The following is an 18,571-nucleotide window of genomic DNA, read 5'->3' on the forward strand; positions in this document are numbered from 1 at the left end:
AGAAAAACGCCATCATTAAAAGGCGCCCTTTGACAGCGGCGTTTATTTCGTCCATTGGGCGAACTGAAAATAATATTCGTGATTATTACTGGTGTCGCGTGACCAGATTAATATCTCCCCGATTCTCTTACATTTTTATGCAATACGTTATTAACCTGTCAGGTGACACACAATATTGTGAAACGCAAACATACAGTGCCTTGCACCTAGTGGCGGGTGATGGATTGGCACAGGGGATGGCAGATTTATTTTGCACCACCTACCCATAATATATTTATCATGAAAACATTGACTTATTTAGGACATATTTCCACATTATAAAATCGGAATAATAAATAAAGTGGATACGATTGCAGAATAGGTATAAATATTAATGCAAGTCAACTGACTCAGTATTTTTTCACATTTTTCTTATATTATTATTGAATATACATAATTTTTGAAAACACTTCTGAGAAAATGTATTATATTATAACCAATAGGAAAAATCTTTTACCTTTTCTTTTTTTTTTCTTTTTTTCGTCCTTTTTTTTCATTCGCCTACGTGGGCGCGATACCCGAAATATGCAGGTTGAATAATAAAAAAAAATATATATTATTCTGTTTACATTTTAGATGTCACTGTCAAAATAATATAATGAGATTTACTTAAGAGCATACTTCAGTGAAACGGCAAATAATTTTCAACTATAGGTACGACGAAATTTCTGACTGGCTGCCAATCGGAGAGCGAAAGTCGAGCTGTGAACACGTCATTTTTTTTTTGTGATGGCGTCGGACGAATTAATTCTTAAATCGTGTAAAGATGACTAAAAAAAGTTACCCATTTACTTGAAAAAGAAAACATCTCATTGACATTATTAGTATTACAAATAGAACAATAAACATAACACTAAATGGACGCGTGTTGAATTTTATGACAAATTATGTTTTGTTCTGCATGCGTCGTTTGCACATTCTTCGCGTCTCGCAGTCACGATCATTTTAGACCATGCCCCAGCTGAAGTATAGCCTTAAGAACCAAAGAAGTTGGTCGCTATAGCCAACAGTGTTTAGATTGCGCCTTTCATTATGCTTTGTCGAACAGGAGTGGTTTAAACACTCGGCGATATTATGCGAATTATTAAACTTCTTGCTCATGTGAAGAAATGATAACTGCGCACATTTTAGTCAGGGCACACGTGACGCAAAAGGACGTTGACGGCTCAATGAAGTCACCTGTACCTCGACCGCGCGCGAGAGGTGACTCGTCGCGAGTGTATGTGGACGGCTCAATGAGGTCGCATGTACCTGGAATGCGCGCGAGGCCTTAATGGGATATTATAAAAATTGATTACGAAAGTTAATATAATTAGCATTGGCTTTGAATTAGCAAGACTTATGAGCAGTTTTTATGTTTGTATTTATATCAGATTTAATGTGTTTCTAGGAAATGGATTACTTTTTTCACGACAGTGATTTTTTTCATTAAAAAATATTAAAATTGATTTTCTTATGTAATACATACCTATATATTATAGTTATATTTAACTATGAAAATATTAGGTGATTTTGATTAAACTGTCTTGAAAAAACTCCATTTTCTTTATTATACTAAGTATCATAATTTTGAAAAACTTTTTTTGTATTTAAAAAACTGTGATTTTTAATAAAAATATTAAAAAAATTCATTTAACTATAACCAATTTGAGTATTTTACCGTTCTTTTATTATAATTTTAATGGTACCTAATAAAATGTATCTTTAATCTCTGAAATAAAAAACAGTATTTAATGAAATTGCGCGCAACGCCATGATGAATTTTTCTTATTTGGGAATCAACTTAAACAATGTTATCATTTTTTTTATGAATCACAGTTTTTATACATGTTATTAATTTGAAATATTATATTCAATGTTGTCAAATAATGATATTTGATAATAATATTATTGTTCGATGTTTTATCCATTATTGTGTGTATGATATTTTTATGTTTGTTTGCATCCTTCCTTCCATAGTAAATTTCATTGATACCACCCATACGTCATATTGTATATAATTCGGCATATCACATTACCCAAAATATTATAATAACATACATTAATAATAATATATTTTGACATAAAACTTTATATACCAACACACGACAATGTCAAATTGGTCTATATTATATTTATATACTTTATTTATTTTGAGATTCTAATGTTCTTTATTCAAAATCATACGGAGCTTGTTTCAAATTCAAATATCATTTTGCTTGAATGCAATAGACAACGTTCCATTTTTAAACAAAACAGTTCCAATAATTCATCTTATAATATTAATTTTTAAATCTCCTAGAAATCGTTATATTATATTAAAAGATATTCAAACGTTTACATCTCTGTATATTTCTCAGTCAAAAATCAGCTGTTAATGCTGGTTCGGACTGGTTGAGTGATTTAGTCGAGTGGCGAGTGATTTAGTAACTAAAAAGTGTCCGAACACAGTACATTAGTAAGTGACGTGTCAAAGTGAACAGAGCACAACGTAACAAAGCAAAAATGAACTATTTTTTTATTCAACGGATAATTCACAAGATTTAAGAATATAACATTCTTTTTATTGAAATTTTTATAATTAAAAAAAAAATAAGTTAATACCTTCATATTTTCGAAGAATTGGAGAAAAAAATTCTACAAAAACACTAATAAACATAACGTGTGTAGGCTTGTCTTGTGGCTTGTTTAGTATTTAGTGAGAGGTGGTGGGGACTCGACCGAAAAAATTGAATAAAATGGATCGACTCGACTAAATGATTTTACTAAATTTGACTGTTCATACACGTTTAGATACTAAATTACTCACCACTCGACTAAATTACTCGACCAGTCCGAACCAGCCTTTACTTTTTAATATAATATTCCAATGTTCCTTTTTCAAACGTTCATCTTATTTCACAGCTTAAAATTATTACTTTTTAAATGGCATGGATAATGTTCCATTTGCAAAAAAAAAAACAAATGTTAATCGCAAGCATAAAATCTGTTACATTTTAAATAATTTATCATAGACAACGTTCATTCTTTGAACAGATTCAAACGTTCATTTTATTGAATGGTTTACAAATCAACGACAATAATTAATTATTAACAATACAATGCCAATATCTATGAAATGCCATTAAAATATATCTTTTTAGAGTATTATGAGGATATAAAACTTTATAAATTTAATATAGGTGCTTGCTGGCCAACCATTCATAACTGGCTACAACTTCTAATTGGTAAAAAATATTTAACTAAATTCCACAGTAGGTTTTTTAAAATTTCAATGTCGTGACAACAGGCTTGTAGAAGGCACATCATTGCAATATCGAAACATTGCATCTTTTGAAAAAACTGATATTATAAAAAAAAATATTATTTTTTTTACCTTTTTCACTTCACAAGACCCTTTAAAATATTCGACTAATTAATTGTATTTTTTATCGAAATAAAAAATATGATTTTTTAAGTAACGCAAATTTCATCCTGTCAATTTTAGCTGTATTAATAAAGTTCCGTTGTAGATAAGCGGTTTTAACCGCGCAACGTTCAGAGACACTTCCCAGACGAGTCCGGATTATTTTGTCGGTTAATTTGGCAACCCTGGCTAAACTGTAATAAAAGATTATTAATTGTATTTTAATTATACGTAAAGGAACTAATTTATATCACGATTTACTTTTCTTATAATATAATATCTATTCCAGCAAATGTGCAAAAAACAAAAAAAAAATGCAATGAAAATTTTTCAAATTATAACATTATTTATTATGCAAAAGCATCTATCGAATCTGTATTATGCCTTTATTACATAATTTATTGTTATAAAAATATAACGTGGGAAATATTTTCAGTTGTTTATAAAGCCGGTCTCACACTGTCATTCAACATTATTGTTTCTTCACATGTCATGACTGTGTAAAGATTCACTTTATATTAACCAGTAGCGAAGGGTAAGGATAGGCTGTTAAGATCCGCCACAAATAGTGCACAATAAACTTCGTTAGTCATACGTAATTGTTTTTTATTGAACTAAGACTACAATTTACAAATGGTATTGGTTAGTTTTTTTTAAATCAAATAAATCCTGCCTGAACCAAACCATAATAGTTTTTGTATATTTTTGTCGATACGACAAAATTATGCACACTTTTTCATTCATACGTTTTCGCTGGATTCCGAATACATATAATTACGCATTTTGTTGGTTCATTTTTTTTTTTAAATATTACGCCTTGCCTAGACCAAACTATAATAGTATATAGTATCCAAAGTTATGTATAATTTAATTGCATAATTTTAGATATTTTATAGATAGACGAGTTTTTTTTTTATTAACATCTATTATGGCTTGGTTTTCATATACTAACCAATACCATCTGTAAATTATTATAGTCTTATTTCAATGAAAACAAATACGTATGACTGTCAAAGTTTAGTGTGCACTATTTATGGCAGATATTAACAGTCTACCTCCACCCTTCGCCACTGATATTAACAACATCTAAGCTGTATTTTTCATTATATTTTAATAATAACTATTAAATAAAATCGTGTATACTATATAGATTCAATAGATAACTGTAGAAATTATTCCCTACTTAAATTGAAACTTAAAATCTACTTCAACTTTCTTATTAAATCTGGTTTATTTTCTGTAATATATTCTATTATAGGTCAAAATTAAAGACCGTTATCTATGAAATAATCCAGTATCTATTTTTCCATTTTTCAACTTTATTGTGATGATAATAATATATCTTCTCTTTGTATACTTCTTGGTGCATTTCCTATCGGCCCCTGCATCTGTTTGCATTTACATGTGCACGATTTATAAAACTAAGCATGATTTTTGTTTAATTTTAATTTTTGTGTATTTCTTAAACCGGCGAGAACGTGTAAAGGGCGGTGCAACAAATTCTACGAAAATAAACATTTATATATATAAGTGTATAATATACACTTATATATATAAATGTTTATAAAATATATATATATTAATTAACACACCTTATGAGTATAGTATTTTATTTGGAAATCAAACAACAAAAACAAAGATTCTATTTTTTTTATTCAACGAATAATTCACTAGATTTAAGAATGTAACATTCTAATTATTGAACATACATAATTTTGAAATACTAGAAAATATATTATAACCAACAGAAAAAATCTTTTTGAAAAAAGTAAGACACCTCGCAGGAATTGAACCTGCATCTCTAGCGTGTCGCGCCCATGCACATAATTACTATGCTAAAGGAGCCATACTTCATTGTGACAAATTTTAACTAATGGCTTCCCAAATTGAGCTACTATTGGCGATCGGCTTTTGTATTTATACATGTTTTACCCTTTTGTGTATTTATACCCGAGAGATGCAGGTTCGATTCCTGCGTGGTGTCTTACTGTTTTCAAAAAGATTTTTTCTATTGGTTATAATATATTTTCTCTTATATTTCTACTTATAAAATTATGTAGGTATGTTTGTTCAAAAACACAGATATTATAAACTTCATGAAAGTATTTCGATCTTGGTGAATTCCTTTTTTTCCAACGACCTGAATCAAACACAACCGCTCAAATATGGGTTTTGTAAAGAATCAAACCCAGACAGGTCCAATTAAAAAAAAAACACAGTTTTCGTGCGATAGGACTGATTTTGATTGACAATTGTATAGAATATTATATTATATTGACCTAAATGTCTAAATTTAATAAATTAATTTGAAAGAAAACTACAACATACAATATGTGTTTATGTGTATGAAATCGGTGTGAAGACCCCTTTTCAATTAAATTAGTGGATACCAAATATTATTATAGTTGTCTGTTTTTGATTATCTAGTCAATTTCACGAAAGTTTACTTGGATTTTCACATAATATCTGGACAACGTGATTAACAAAAAAATGACTATGTCTGGTTTTGATTCTGATTCTTTTGAGTTAGTATTTCACCCAAATAATAGCGTAAATACAAGTTTTATGATTATACTTGTATTTGTAACATTCGTTTAAAGACGAATTATTCCCAACAGATACATTTTAAATAAAGTATTTGTATGGGCCTCACTTTACAGTCGCATCATCTACATTTTTTTCGTAACTTTCATCTTAAACGCCTACTACGAGTGGAGAAAATATCTTCTATCAATCACACTTATCATGACACGACTGCATTTTGCGGCTCACCAGACCGAAAAATTTTGTGCGCTTGCGGATCAGACCAAATAGTAACGTTATATTTATTTTATCTAATTTTCCTGGTAACTAAACTAATTTAATAAACAAACAGTGATTTAAAATTGTTCTAAGTTTATTCTCAAAATTAGTTGACAATTTATTATCAGTCAAACAATGTAACGTTAATTCAATATTAAATAATGTATTTAACCCACTTCTATAAGAGTATATATATTACCATATTATATAAATCAGTTGCGAAGGGTGGAGGTAGGCTGTTAAGATACAACATAAATAGTGCACACTATTTTTTTGTCAGTCATTCGTTTTTGTTTTTATTGAACTAAGACTACAGTTTACAGATGGTGTTAGTTAGTTTCTTAAAAATCAATTAAATCCTGTCTCAACCAAACCATAATAGTTTTGGCATGCTATGGGCGATCCGACAAAATTGTGCACACTTTTTCATTAATACTTCTTTGTTTTCGTTGGATTATAAATACATATTTTATTGTTGGTCCGTTTTTTTATATTCGTAAAGCCCTGCCTAAACCAAACATGATAGATAAAAATATTATTATATCTATAAAATATCCAAAGTTATGTATGATTTATTTGCATAGTTTTAGATATTTATAGATAGACGAGTGTTTTTTGTCTATAATCTACTATGGCTTGGTTTCACAAGGTTTAATTGAATTTAAAAAATCAACCAGCACTATTAATTGTAAATAATTGTAGTCTTATTTTAATGAAAATAAATAATAAGTATGACTGATAAAGTGTAGCGTGCAGTATTTATGTCGGATCTTAACAGCCTACCTCCACCCTTTGCCACTTGCGTTGACATAATGTTGCATCAATCGGCCTGCAATTTTGCTATCATGAATTCTAATCTACTGGCATAACATAGTATATTTGGATTCAAATTAGTTTAAAAATCTTACTAACAAATAAAATAAGAACCAGTGTGACTAAAGTACAGTCCTACAACCTTATCTACAGAACGGTCAAAAATGGTACTACGAACTACAACCATATGGACGATATTTTGAAAACGTTATACGAATGTCAGATTCTGTTCAGTTGCGAGTCTTGATTGGGTAGTTTTCGACAGTGGCTCCCCCAGCCATTCTTTAGATAAGTTTGTAGGTCTGTACTCGAATTGGGCAGTGTTGACGCCAACGATTATAAAAGTAAATCGATTCGAAATCAGCGTTACGAATGCGGACGGGTCAAAGATATTTTTTTATGATCGCAAGGGTCTCAAAAAATGTTGCATCGCTCTGTACAGCATTTCAAAGCCAAAGTATTACCATCGTTCTGCACAGTTTTTTGATAATATAAAATCACTTATCAACTCATGCAAATGCTTGCATCAAAATCATTTTTTTTAAATCACCGGTCTCTTGTGTATAAATTATTTAAAAAAAAAATTAATTAAGTACAAAAAACGATCGAAAGTCTCGCCAGAAACCTTTCTCTCACTTATTTCATTTATCTTTCAATACAAAATTTGTCTAACTTCAAAACTAAAATCATATCCGCTTTTTTTCATTTAGTTGACATAGTGTATCTATAGTATTCCTGTTTTCCCTTTCTCCTCTCATTCCTCCTACTCATATATCCCTCAAACGATGCATTCAAAATCCTCTCACACTACTTCTCATTCTCACGATATGAAATAAAAATTAACGTTCTAATTTTAAACAATCTCACACATCTTTAAATATTAATAAAAATTACAAAAATTATATATCTACTCGTTTGACCAATATATTTTACAACACATTCAATGGAAACTATTTAATCATAATAACATATAATTTTATTTTTTGTTTATTTAAATGAATATAAACAACAATCTTAAATTGATGAATTAATTTTAATGTACAATTAAAAACAAAATCACATACCACCCACTCGTAATTAAAATGATTAAAAACGGCTCAACAAAACTCACACATGACTTTAATTTATCATATCATTTTAACATGACCACAATGACTTTCCAAAATGATCACAAACAACATGCGAAAAATCTCTCATCCTCGCTTTTAAATCATTGTTGAAAAAAACAAAGTCGCATCCTATTGCTCGTCGATGGCGTCCTCCCGTCGAGCGTCACAAGTGTCCTGCCATCAAGCATCCCGACATCAGTCCCCCGCCCGTGTTCCCGGGGCGCGACGAAAAGCGCCCCGACACCACCAGACCACTGACCTATTGTTCTCGGTACTAGTCGCGGCTCCGCGCCAGCTAACCCTCGAGAGGCAGCTCAACAAGAGCGTCCTCATCGGATGGACGGCGCCCGACCACCATGTGGGGGGACCAGCGCACGTGGACAGCTACCACGTGTACGTCGATGGCGTTCTCAAGACCACGGTCAAGGCGACGGAGAGGACGCGCGCCCTGGTCGAGGGCGTCGACTCCAACAGGGTTAGTGTATGTTTTTTATTAGCTTTATGATTTCCTACTATTGTTAATTACATAAATTTCATTCATCATCCGCCACGTTTCGACATCTTGGCATTACAAACAAGAAGGTTCCTTTCAAAATTGTGCTAGAAGCAACTCAAAAACAACTTCTCAATACTTTAATTATGGTTCCATGACAAAACAGATCATGACAAAACAGAACAGCCAAGGAAAAAATAAAACATTCATGTTTGTGGAATCGATTTATTAATTAAATACTTAAAAAACTTAAATTTTGAAAAAAAATGCATTTTTTTATATATAGATATGTATGTATACATTTTTATAATGTAATCACTGCAATATGTTGGCCATTCGGCGTAAAAATCTCAATTAATCTGTTTTATTTTGATAATCATGCACAACTATTGCCACTCGATTACTAAGGGTGTATATTAAAATACTCTATACCTACCTATATAAGAAAATGCATTTTTTTCAAAATAACGGTTTTGTAAAAAAATATATATTTTGCCTAATTAACAGTTAAATGATTTCACTTAAAAATTGAATTTTTTAAATATTAAATATTTTTTATATGATTTCGTTTATAAACTTAAAAGTTTTATAAGTATTTAATTAATAAATAGATTCCACAAAAATAAATGTTTTATTTTGCTCTAGCTGTTCTGTTTTGTCATGCTCTGTTTTGTCTTGTTTTGTTTTGTCACCAGACTGACAAGTACCTACTCACTTATGTAGTATGACCCCCAGATGATATCCACTTCCAAAAATCACTTATCGTCACTAGTTTCCATATTATAATTGAGCACTAACTTTTAATTGAAAACTGGTGACTTCTCTTATTATTGGTTTGTATACAAAGAATCTCAGTCATTGGCCATTTTAGAATAGTATTAATATATAATTAATTGATACAAACATCTGCTATTTCAAGCATCCAATTTAGTAATACAATATATTGAATATACAATGAAATTGTATAATCCCACTTACTGCTGCATTCAGGTTTAATCGGTTTTGTTCAGATCATGAAGTTCTGCGCGGCTTGTTTTGTTTCCAGGATTGTTCTCAATTCACCTGCAGTGTAAATTGACCTAATCCGGATTAACGGCAAACGATTTAATTGGATGCCGAAATATTCACCGCACTTAAAGATATTGAATTACTTACCTACTTAAATACTTTAATCACAGAATGGATAGCATTAAGTTATATTTATAATGTTTAAGTTAAAGTTGGGACGTTGCTTTTTATACTTATAATAATATTAATATATAAATATTAACATTAATTAACTATTTCTTTTATTCAACGAATAATTTTAAGAATGTACAATTCTAATTATTGAACATACATAATTTTGTAAACACTTCAGAGAAAATATATTATAACCAATAGAAAAAATCTTTTTTGAAAAAAGTAAGATACCCGGCAGGAATCGAACCTGTGTTTGCTTGCTTTAGATATTCCTTGGTTTCTGGGGCTCCCTGCTTGCGCGCTGATCCCCTTCATCTCTGGGACATCGTCTATAGCAGTGATACTCAACCTGCGGCCCGCGGGCCACATGCGGCCCTTTAAGCTTTTATGTGCGGCCCGCAACATATTTATTATCAGGAATTTCGTATATCTTGAGATTCATTTCGACTTTTACGCACAGATAGTGACACCCGAAGAGGATTGTCATTATGGTCCACATCAGATCTAGTATAAGAGTGTTGCTATTGCACACGATTAATTAAAAAAAAAATTAAAATCTCAAAAATGTTTTGTAAAAAAGGGGGGGGGTTCATGATTTTTTTCGTCACACCAGTAGTGATGCGGCCCGCGTTACTTTACAAATATATGTATTTGGCCCGAAGAAAAAAAAGGTTGAGTATCATTGGTCTATAGTAAAGGTTTTCGCTGATTCTACGTGTGTAATTTTACTTTTCCCGGTTCTTGAAGAGGGCTGGAAGAGGTTGTTGTCTCCAAGTTGCAATGGTGTTGTTGTTTAAATTTGAATTAAAAGCTCGGCGTCATTCTTCATTCTTCCTCCGCGTTCTTTTCGCGTGCATCCGTATTGTTTCGCGTGCCTTCGAACCCGTGTCTCTTGGGTTTTGCGCCATGTGCATTACCATTATGCTACGAGTACCACTGCCATGCTTAATTGCGACAAATTTTAACTATTGTAAAAGTCATAGCCATAGTAAAAAATAGTCAAAAAATATTCGTTTATCTATAAAATATCTAAAATTATGCCAAGGACACATACATTTAGATATTTTATCGACAGGCAAATATGTTTTATCAATTGCGGTTTGGTGTAGGTCGAACTTAATGAATTTTATAAAACTAACCAGCACCATATGTAATATGACGTACCTATTCTTAATTCAACGAAAACAAATAAGTATGGCTGAAAACGTGTGCACTACTTTCGCTATATCTATTTCACTATATCGCCCATATCATACCTAAACTATTATGGTTTGGGTTATGCAGGATTTAATTGAATTTGTGTCTGCTCACGAACTCGGGTGTTTATAACGCGGTCGTACCAATGTACCCCTAAGATTCGGCGGAGACATCGATTCTCAAAGCTCAAAAGCCGAGACTCTTGAAGCTTAGTAAGATGCCATGTCTCACAGCCATACAGGAGCACATGGTGTGTAAAACTCCCACCTCCGCACCCGTTATGTATATGCAGCCGCCTAACATAACCCTTACGTGTACCAGATCAAAGAATTTAAGCCCTCATTTTGTCCCGAGCAGAGCCGCACGGGACCGGTGATGCAACCTTGCACCGAAGTGCGAATGCATGATGTTAATTTATATGGCAACTATCAGAGTGACTTTAATTTGAATAGTCGCAAGGGGAGTCGAGAGTGTCCCGCTCCCCGTACGCTCTTAGTAAATGCCGCAAAATTGGCCTCGGTTGCCACCATGTCTGCGTGTTCTATTGGGCCCGAATGGGGTCGGACCCGGGCAAACAACTCCGCTCGTTCGGGGCCCATAAGTGGACAGTCCCACCGGACGTGCTCTGCGTCCTGCTGGTCGTGTCAACATGAGCAACCCGACCCATGTCTTGCCAAACCAAACCCCTGCAGTTTGCATACAGGAGCACAGGTAGCACGCACGCGTTAAATAAACGACATTTGAAGTTATCACGAAGAGACGCTTTACGTGGCTGGGACACGTATTCCGGATGCCGCCAAAGAGTGCGGTACTTCGTACCCTTGTGGCACAGCCTCGAGGCTTCCGTCGCCGTGGCTGGCCCTCCGTCACCTGGCAGCGATGCTACAAGAGCAACCTACGTGCTGCAGGTCTGACATGGCGGGAGGCACAAGAGTTGGCGATGGACCGAGGGAAGTTGCGCCAACTTGTACTTGCCCTATGCTCTAATGTTGGGACGTGACATGGTGGAAGAAAAAGAAGAAGAATTGAATTTAATAACTCGGTAGCACTTAACACTCAAGGTGTGGAACTATGATTTAGGTACTTTGTAATGACGCCACCACCTGATATAGTTCTGGGGAAAACACTATTGCATAGCGTAACAGTGGATATTGTATGAAAGATTTTGGTAGGTACTTCGTAATGACGCCACCACCTGATCTAGTTCTGGATAAATCACTATTGCATAGCACAACGTCATATTCAGTGGATATTGTATGAAATGTTTAATGCCGGTCACTATAAATTTTGATAGAAATAACGAAGATATCGACAAAATAAATAGAAACCCCCCATAACGTATAATTTTATTTACCAAAATACCCGAAGAAATCTTTTATAAATTCAATAAACAACAGTAATACTGTCAAAATCTTCATATCTCGATTCAAAATGGTCGTTACGGAAGTAACTTACTGTCTCGTCGCGCGGGAATTATAAAATGTGAAAGGTCTCTTCCGCCTACGCGTTCTATTTTTAAAACTTCCTTCCCGCTAAACAACTATTGATGCACTTGCGTATCCCTGGACAAGATGGCGGACGCAGTGGCTTTCTGAAAAATAAACGGCAACGGCGAAAGGAAACTGTCATTGCGTTAATTGGACCACTTATTCAAAATTATATAACAACAATTTTTATAGGGGAGATGATACGATTGGTAATGATGGCTGGTATTTTATTGAATACAAGCTGAAGTACCCGGCTTTGCACATTGTAGCTTCGTGGATACATTTATCTTAGAAATTTAAAAAATAATAATAAGTAATTATCTTTTTAATATTAAAATATCTGTGTAATACAATATGGCAATATGAAAGTAATTCTAATAGGAGTAAAGTCAAACAAAAGAACACTAAATTAAAATCGAATCCAAAATATGCAAACGTTATTAATAGTATAGTAAGGTGCAGAACCAACCTGCCACTGGTAATGCCATTTGGGAGGGTGATAACTATATTCAACGAAATTGCTTCGGGTGTTGATATATTCCACCTACGTGAGGATGAGTATAGGTGGACGTTATTTTATATTTTTTTTAAATAGGGTCTGCTTAACTCATCCGGTGTACTTCCATATACATATCTAATTAATATTTTTGTATGTACATATTTCTACTGTTTAATAACATACTATCTATTTTTTTTTTTATGTAATACTGTTTTATATTTCCTTGTTTCTAAATGTCATGTTGTGAACGTCTTAAACTTATAATTTGTAATGTCCACAATATGTTAAAAATAAATAAATTGAAAATTGAATTGAATTGAATTAATATGTAGTAAAAAAATTCAAAATTGGATGGAACAAACAAACAACAAATTTTGTATTTTATATAATACTAACTTAGAAACCTTCGCAGGTGTGCGCACAACAACTGACGAAGGTTTCATCGCAATCGCATGAATGGTATAGGAACCATACGAATAAAAGAAGATATACTGAAGAAGAAGAAGATGGTTTTTATAATTCAGAAACCTTTGCGGGTGTGCACACAACAACTCCTCATAGTTTCATCGCAATCGGACATTCATTTTTATATATAAGATATAGCCTATAATCTTCGCGTAAGTGCAAGCAATAAGTTGACAAAGTTATATCGCAATCGGATGAACGGTATGGCAGCGCATAAAATACGAACAAACTAATATTGATTTTTATATATTAGATGTATCCAATATACGCCATAATGCTTCAATCAACGTTTTCTCAAATGAACTCGGATATATATGTGTCGCTACATTTCAAAATCAGCCAAGTCCACCTTTAGGTATTTTTGACTTTTTTGTGAATTGCTGAAGAACTACAGGTTTCTAACATGTCTGCATTATCAAAATGTGGAATTTATTAATTTTAAATATTCTATACTCGAAATAATATAAGCTTTCACCCTTGTGACTGTGTATTTGAGAAAACAAAAAGCTGTTTTTCTCCTATTCATCTATTATGGACTTGGCTGATTTTGAAATCTAGAGACACATAAATATATATTATATTATTGATTTTAGTATGAGTTATCCTTTATAACCTCAGATTTTGTATACGGTTCAGAATGTTTCTTCGCGCGTATATAAAGTAATAGATTCCGGTTCATGACCCTGATGACGTATTTCCTGGAAGCGCTTTCTGCTACGAAACGCGTGAAGTAGCTCCCCAGCATATTACTATGTTTGTCGCGTCCCTTCGAATTCCTTCCATACGATTGAAAACTTTGTCAATTTAAATTTATTTATTTTTTTACATATTGTGGACATTACAAATTATAAATTTCAGACGTTCACAACATGACATGAAACATTATTATAAAGAAGAAAGAAAAACAAATGTAATAAAAGGGATAAAAAGAGAACATAATATAAACATACATAAGCAGTAAAATACAATTACACATTATGTATATTAGTTCAAAGAAGTACACCAAGTGTGCTAAGGAGACCCTATTTGAATAATTTATAAAATAGCGTCCACCAAAACTCACCCTCACGCAAGTGGAATATATCAACACCCGAAGCAATTTGGTTGAACATAGTTATCGCCCTTTTGAAAATTGTGCACATTTTGTCATTCATACTTATTATTGTTTTCGTTGGAAGAATGCATATTACACATATTATTGTTGGTTCATTTTTTTAAATTCATTAAGCCTTGCCTAACCAAACAATAATAGATAAAACATATTCTATCTATAAAATATCCAATGGTATCTATGATTTAATTGCATCATTTCACATATTTTATAGATAGACGTGTATTTTTTGATTATTATCTATTATGGCTTGGTTTTCGCAGGGTTTAATTGAATTTTAAAAACTAACCAACAGCATCTGTATATTGTAGTCTTATTTCAATGAAAACAAATACGTATGACTGACAAAGTTTCGTATATACTATTTATTTATGGCCGACCTTAACAGCCTACCTCCACCCTTCGCCACTGATTCTCTACAGAAGAAGATTTTTTCAACATCTTTGATTTCAATCATCAAAAATGTTCTGTCATTTCTTTTTTATGTCATCAGAGGATAGGTATTTGCACACCACTGCATGCAACAGACGCAGCGGCTATATTTCGTTATTACAGCACAGATTTCTTTCCGGGCGTTTTCGAAGCATCAAAAACGTGTCCAGAATGAGAATACAACGTAATAATACGACTTGGGGGGGGGAAGGCTGGCCACCTCATACACGCTGGTGTCAGTAGGTACATGAACGCGTGACACTCGGCGCAATATGCAGGACATCGTGCATTGTTGAACGGAGACATAACATACGAAAAGGGTCACAGGGTTTAGGTTGAAGCAACGGGAAATAAGTCGAATATCTTTTTGTATACTTATTGGAAAAACTAACTTTGATATCTTATTGTTTGAGATGTAGACAGCTTTCCTTGATAGCTTAATCGATTAATATTGTGATTTTAATTTAACTTCTTGTACCAAAATACGCTTTTTGCAGTGGACTGTAATTAGAAGGTGATGTTGGTTGATTCCAGATCTAGGGGGGGGGGGGTTAATAAGATGCCAGACACTGACCTTTTATGATGTTGACGATGGCTCCGTGGTCTGATTGCACTATCACTCGCACGGTATTGTTTGTTGGTTTATCCGGTGCGTGGCACTTAACTGTACACTATTGAGGGATGATATATGAAGTTGATGAAAGTATCGCTTGGACGACGGTCACACTATATCAAGCTGACCCGACCGTGACCCATGAACAACTTCTGAATCACTCTGCATAATTAAATTAATCAATAAACCTGTGGTTACAAACTACACGCACCAGTTGTCTTGAGCTAACTAAAGTTAGCTTTCATCATGGTCGAACATGACCCGCGACTGGTGGTTTTGTGACAATAATTGGGTATTTAATGAGTTGGTGGAAAGAAATGACGAATGAGAATTAAATGGCCCAACCAATAACACTTTTATGAATCCTTATATTTTTTGATTTTGTGAAATTTCTTGAAATCCAATGAAAATAACAAAAGTAAAAGGACAAAATATTGAAAAGGGTTATCAGGTAGCCTTCATCCAGCAGTTGATAGACCCCGGCTGTTGAATATAATGAACACTTATTTTTTCTTCTGCTTTCCATGTCAGCCTATAAATTGGATAATATGGACACCACACGTCGCCTTCAAAAATCTCTATCGCTCGTTAGTCTTCTTGCGTATACCAAGGTCATGCCCGCATCCAGTAGCCCTGCCATATACCATCTGCGAATAGTATTTAGTGACCTTCTAGGACAAGCAAGCCAGATTGAACTGTTCTTGAACTGACTTGTACTAAACAACATCCTCTGGGAATGTCCGAGAATGTGCTGCGAGAGACAGTTACTCGAATCGGTTCAAACAGCTGTTGACCCCATCGAGCCATCCGACTTGGTCGTCACAAAGGACAATTATCTTGCTTTAAAAAAAAATGCGACGTCTTACTGCGGACGTGAAGATCTCTTCGCATAATTTTTGCTGTCCGTATGATTAGCTTCGTTTTTTGTTAATTTACTTGTGCTTTTTCTCTCCCCGGGTAGTCCCCATTAGTAAGCGGAGTAAAATCAGTAAACTCGGTCAAAGGTCACTTGAGAGCGTGGGTGATCTCAGTCTTGGGTAATTACCAGGCGTAAACAACTGTACAGATGCTTCACATTAAACGTAGTGTCTCGTGATATGCTCGATTAAGACCAAGACTGGTGCGGGGCTAGATTGGTTTGGAGGGCGTGTTTGTGTTGTTCTTGAGACATCCGCAGCATGTGACTGCTCCATGTCCGACGTCGTATCTTCACTCTCAGTGTGATGAGAGACTGCTTAGTCTGTTTGTTCCCTTATTTCTTCATTAATCCTAATGCCATACCAGAGTACACCCAGTATTCGCAGTATAGAAAAACTCAGTATACCTATACTATTGCTGTAAATCTTCGACACGCAATCTAATATGTTTTTAAAATATTAAAATAAAAATATTAAAAATGAAATTATAATCCATTCTTTTCTTTCAGCCTCACCGCATATCAGTCCGATCTGTCACCGTGAACAGACGAGTGTCTCGAGATGCAGCCTGCACCATGGTGATAGGAAGAGATACTTCAACTCTCGGACCGTCATCGGTTCGAGCGACCGGAGTCACCTGCAGTCAGGCCATCATATCCTGGCTTCCAGCCAACTCCAACCATCAGCACGTCGTCTGCGTCAATAACGTCGAGGTAAGAATGAAAGACGCCAGTATATTAATACAATGCCTCCAAGGTTATGTGTATATAATATAATGCCCTATTACACAAACAGACATGCTGACTAAACTAAATGTCGACCTTAGTGCTAGTTATTGCTTATACACTATGTATAAAAGATAAAAAATATTATTCGATCCATGAAATATTAAAAGTTATGTGTGATTTAATTGCATATTCTAGATATTTTATAGTTGGACGAGTATTTCTTGACTATTATCTATTATAGCTTGGAGTTCGCAGGATTTAATTGATTTTACAACGTTTTTCTTAGCTCGTATTCTTATTTGTCCGGTACAAATCTTGCAATCGATTTTTAACTTCCCGACTAGCTAGACATTTTAAACTTTTAGAATATATCAGAACACGATGCCAATGCATTTTTTTAATACTTTTAGCCATCTTTAAGTAGAATTGAATTTATTTTCAGTTCATTCTGTTTTGTATGAAAAGTTATTTCGACAGCATTATTGGTTGGTAGGGGTCTGGGGTCCTAGCAACTAAATTATTAATATATACGTGCGTTACTATGGAAATCAATATGACATTTCAGTATTATTTCTACAAAGTACAAATATTTTTGATCGTTTAAGCTAGTCAAGTCAAGTTTATATGATTCAACAGAAAATTTAAAAACGTTGTAGGTATATAAAAAGTTCTTTTTATCTTGTAATTATTTAAAAACTACCCTACACCATCTGTAAATTGTAGTCTTATTTCAATGAAAACAAATACGTATGACTAGCAAAGTTTATTGTGCACTATTTATGGTGGATCTTAACAGCCTACCTCCATCCTTCGCAACTACTATAAATGCAACCATCAACATAACTGCGTTTAAAAATAAAGACAGAACCTAATGCATCTGTGGCAAACTTTCACACCTAATCGTAAAGTTGGATCGGGCTATAATATAACCGATAATAATTCTCTCATGATACGGTCGAAAGTAATTCCGTAGACCACAAAAAAATCAAAAAAATGTTTTGCGGACCTTCAACATTGGAATAAAATAATAAATATTTATATTTACACTATTTTTGAAACAATTATCGAAATATAATACAACCCCATTTCAAATGTTGGGTTTCTAGTTAACTATTTTTAACTGCAGATTTTTTTTGCGGATCATCCAAAAATCTTCGCGAACCACCAGTGGTCCGCGCAGTGACGTCCCTAGGCAAAATGCCGCCCCTAGGCAGTGCCAAAATGGCGCCACATTTTTTTATACTTACAATACTTTTTATCATCCTTTCATGACTCTATATCTAAGAAATGTATGGATAC

At 33.6% G+C, this 18,571-nt stretch overlaps 1 protein-coding gene across 1 annotated transcript in view; it reads left to right on the forward strand.

The window, feature by feature from the left end:
- The window catches only part of Rbp (RIMS binding protein), a 252,736-nt gene that overhangs the window by 158,064 nt on the left and 76,101 nt on the right, over window positions 1-18,571 (forward strand). The window contains exons 8-9 of the mRNA XM_085950873.1: window positions 8,427-8,623; window positions 17,054-17,257. Coding sequence (XP_085806999.1) covers window positions 8,427-8,623; window positions 17,054-17,257 — 401 coding nt within the window. The remainder of the gene's footprint in view (window positions 1-8,426; window positions 8,624-17,053; window positions 17,258-18,571) is intronic.

Source organism: Rhyacophila brunnea, unplaced genomic scaffold, assembly GCF_057557595.1.
Source record: "Rhyacophila brunnea isolate RB1 unplaced genomic scaffold, BYU_Rbru_1.0 scaffold_23, whole genome shotgun sequence".
NCBI classification, from domain to species: domain Eukaryota; kingdom Metazoa; phylum Arthropoda; class Insecta; order Trichoptera; family Rhyacophilidae; genus Rhyacophila; species Rhyacophila brunnea.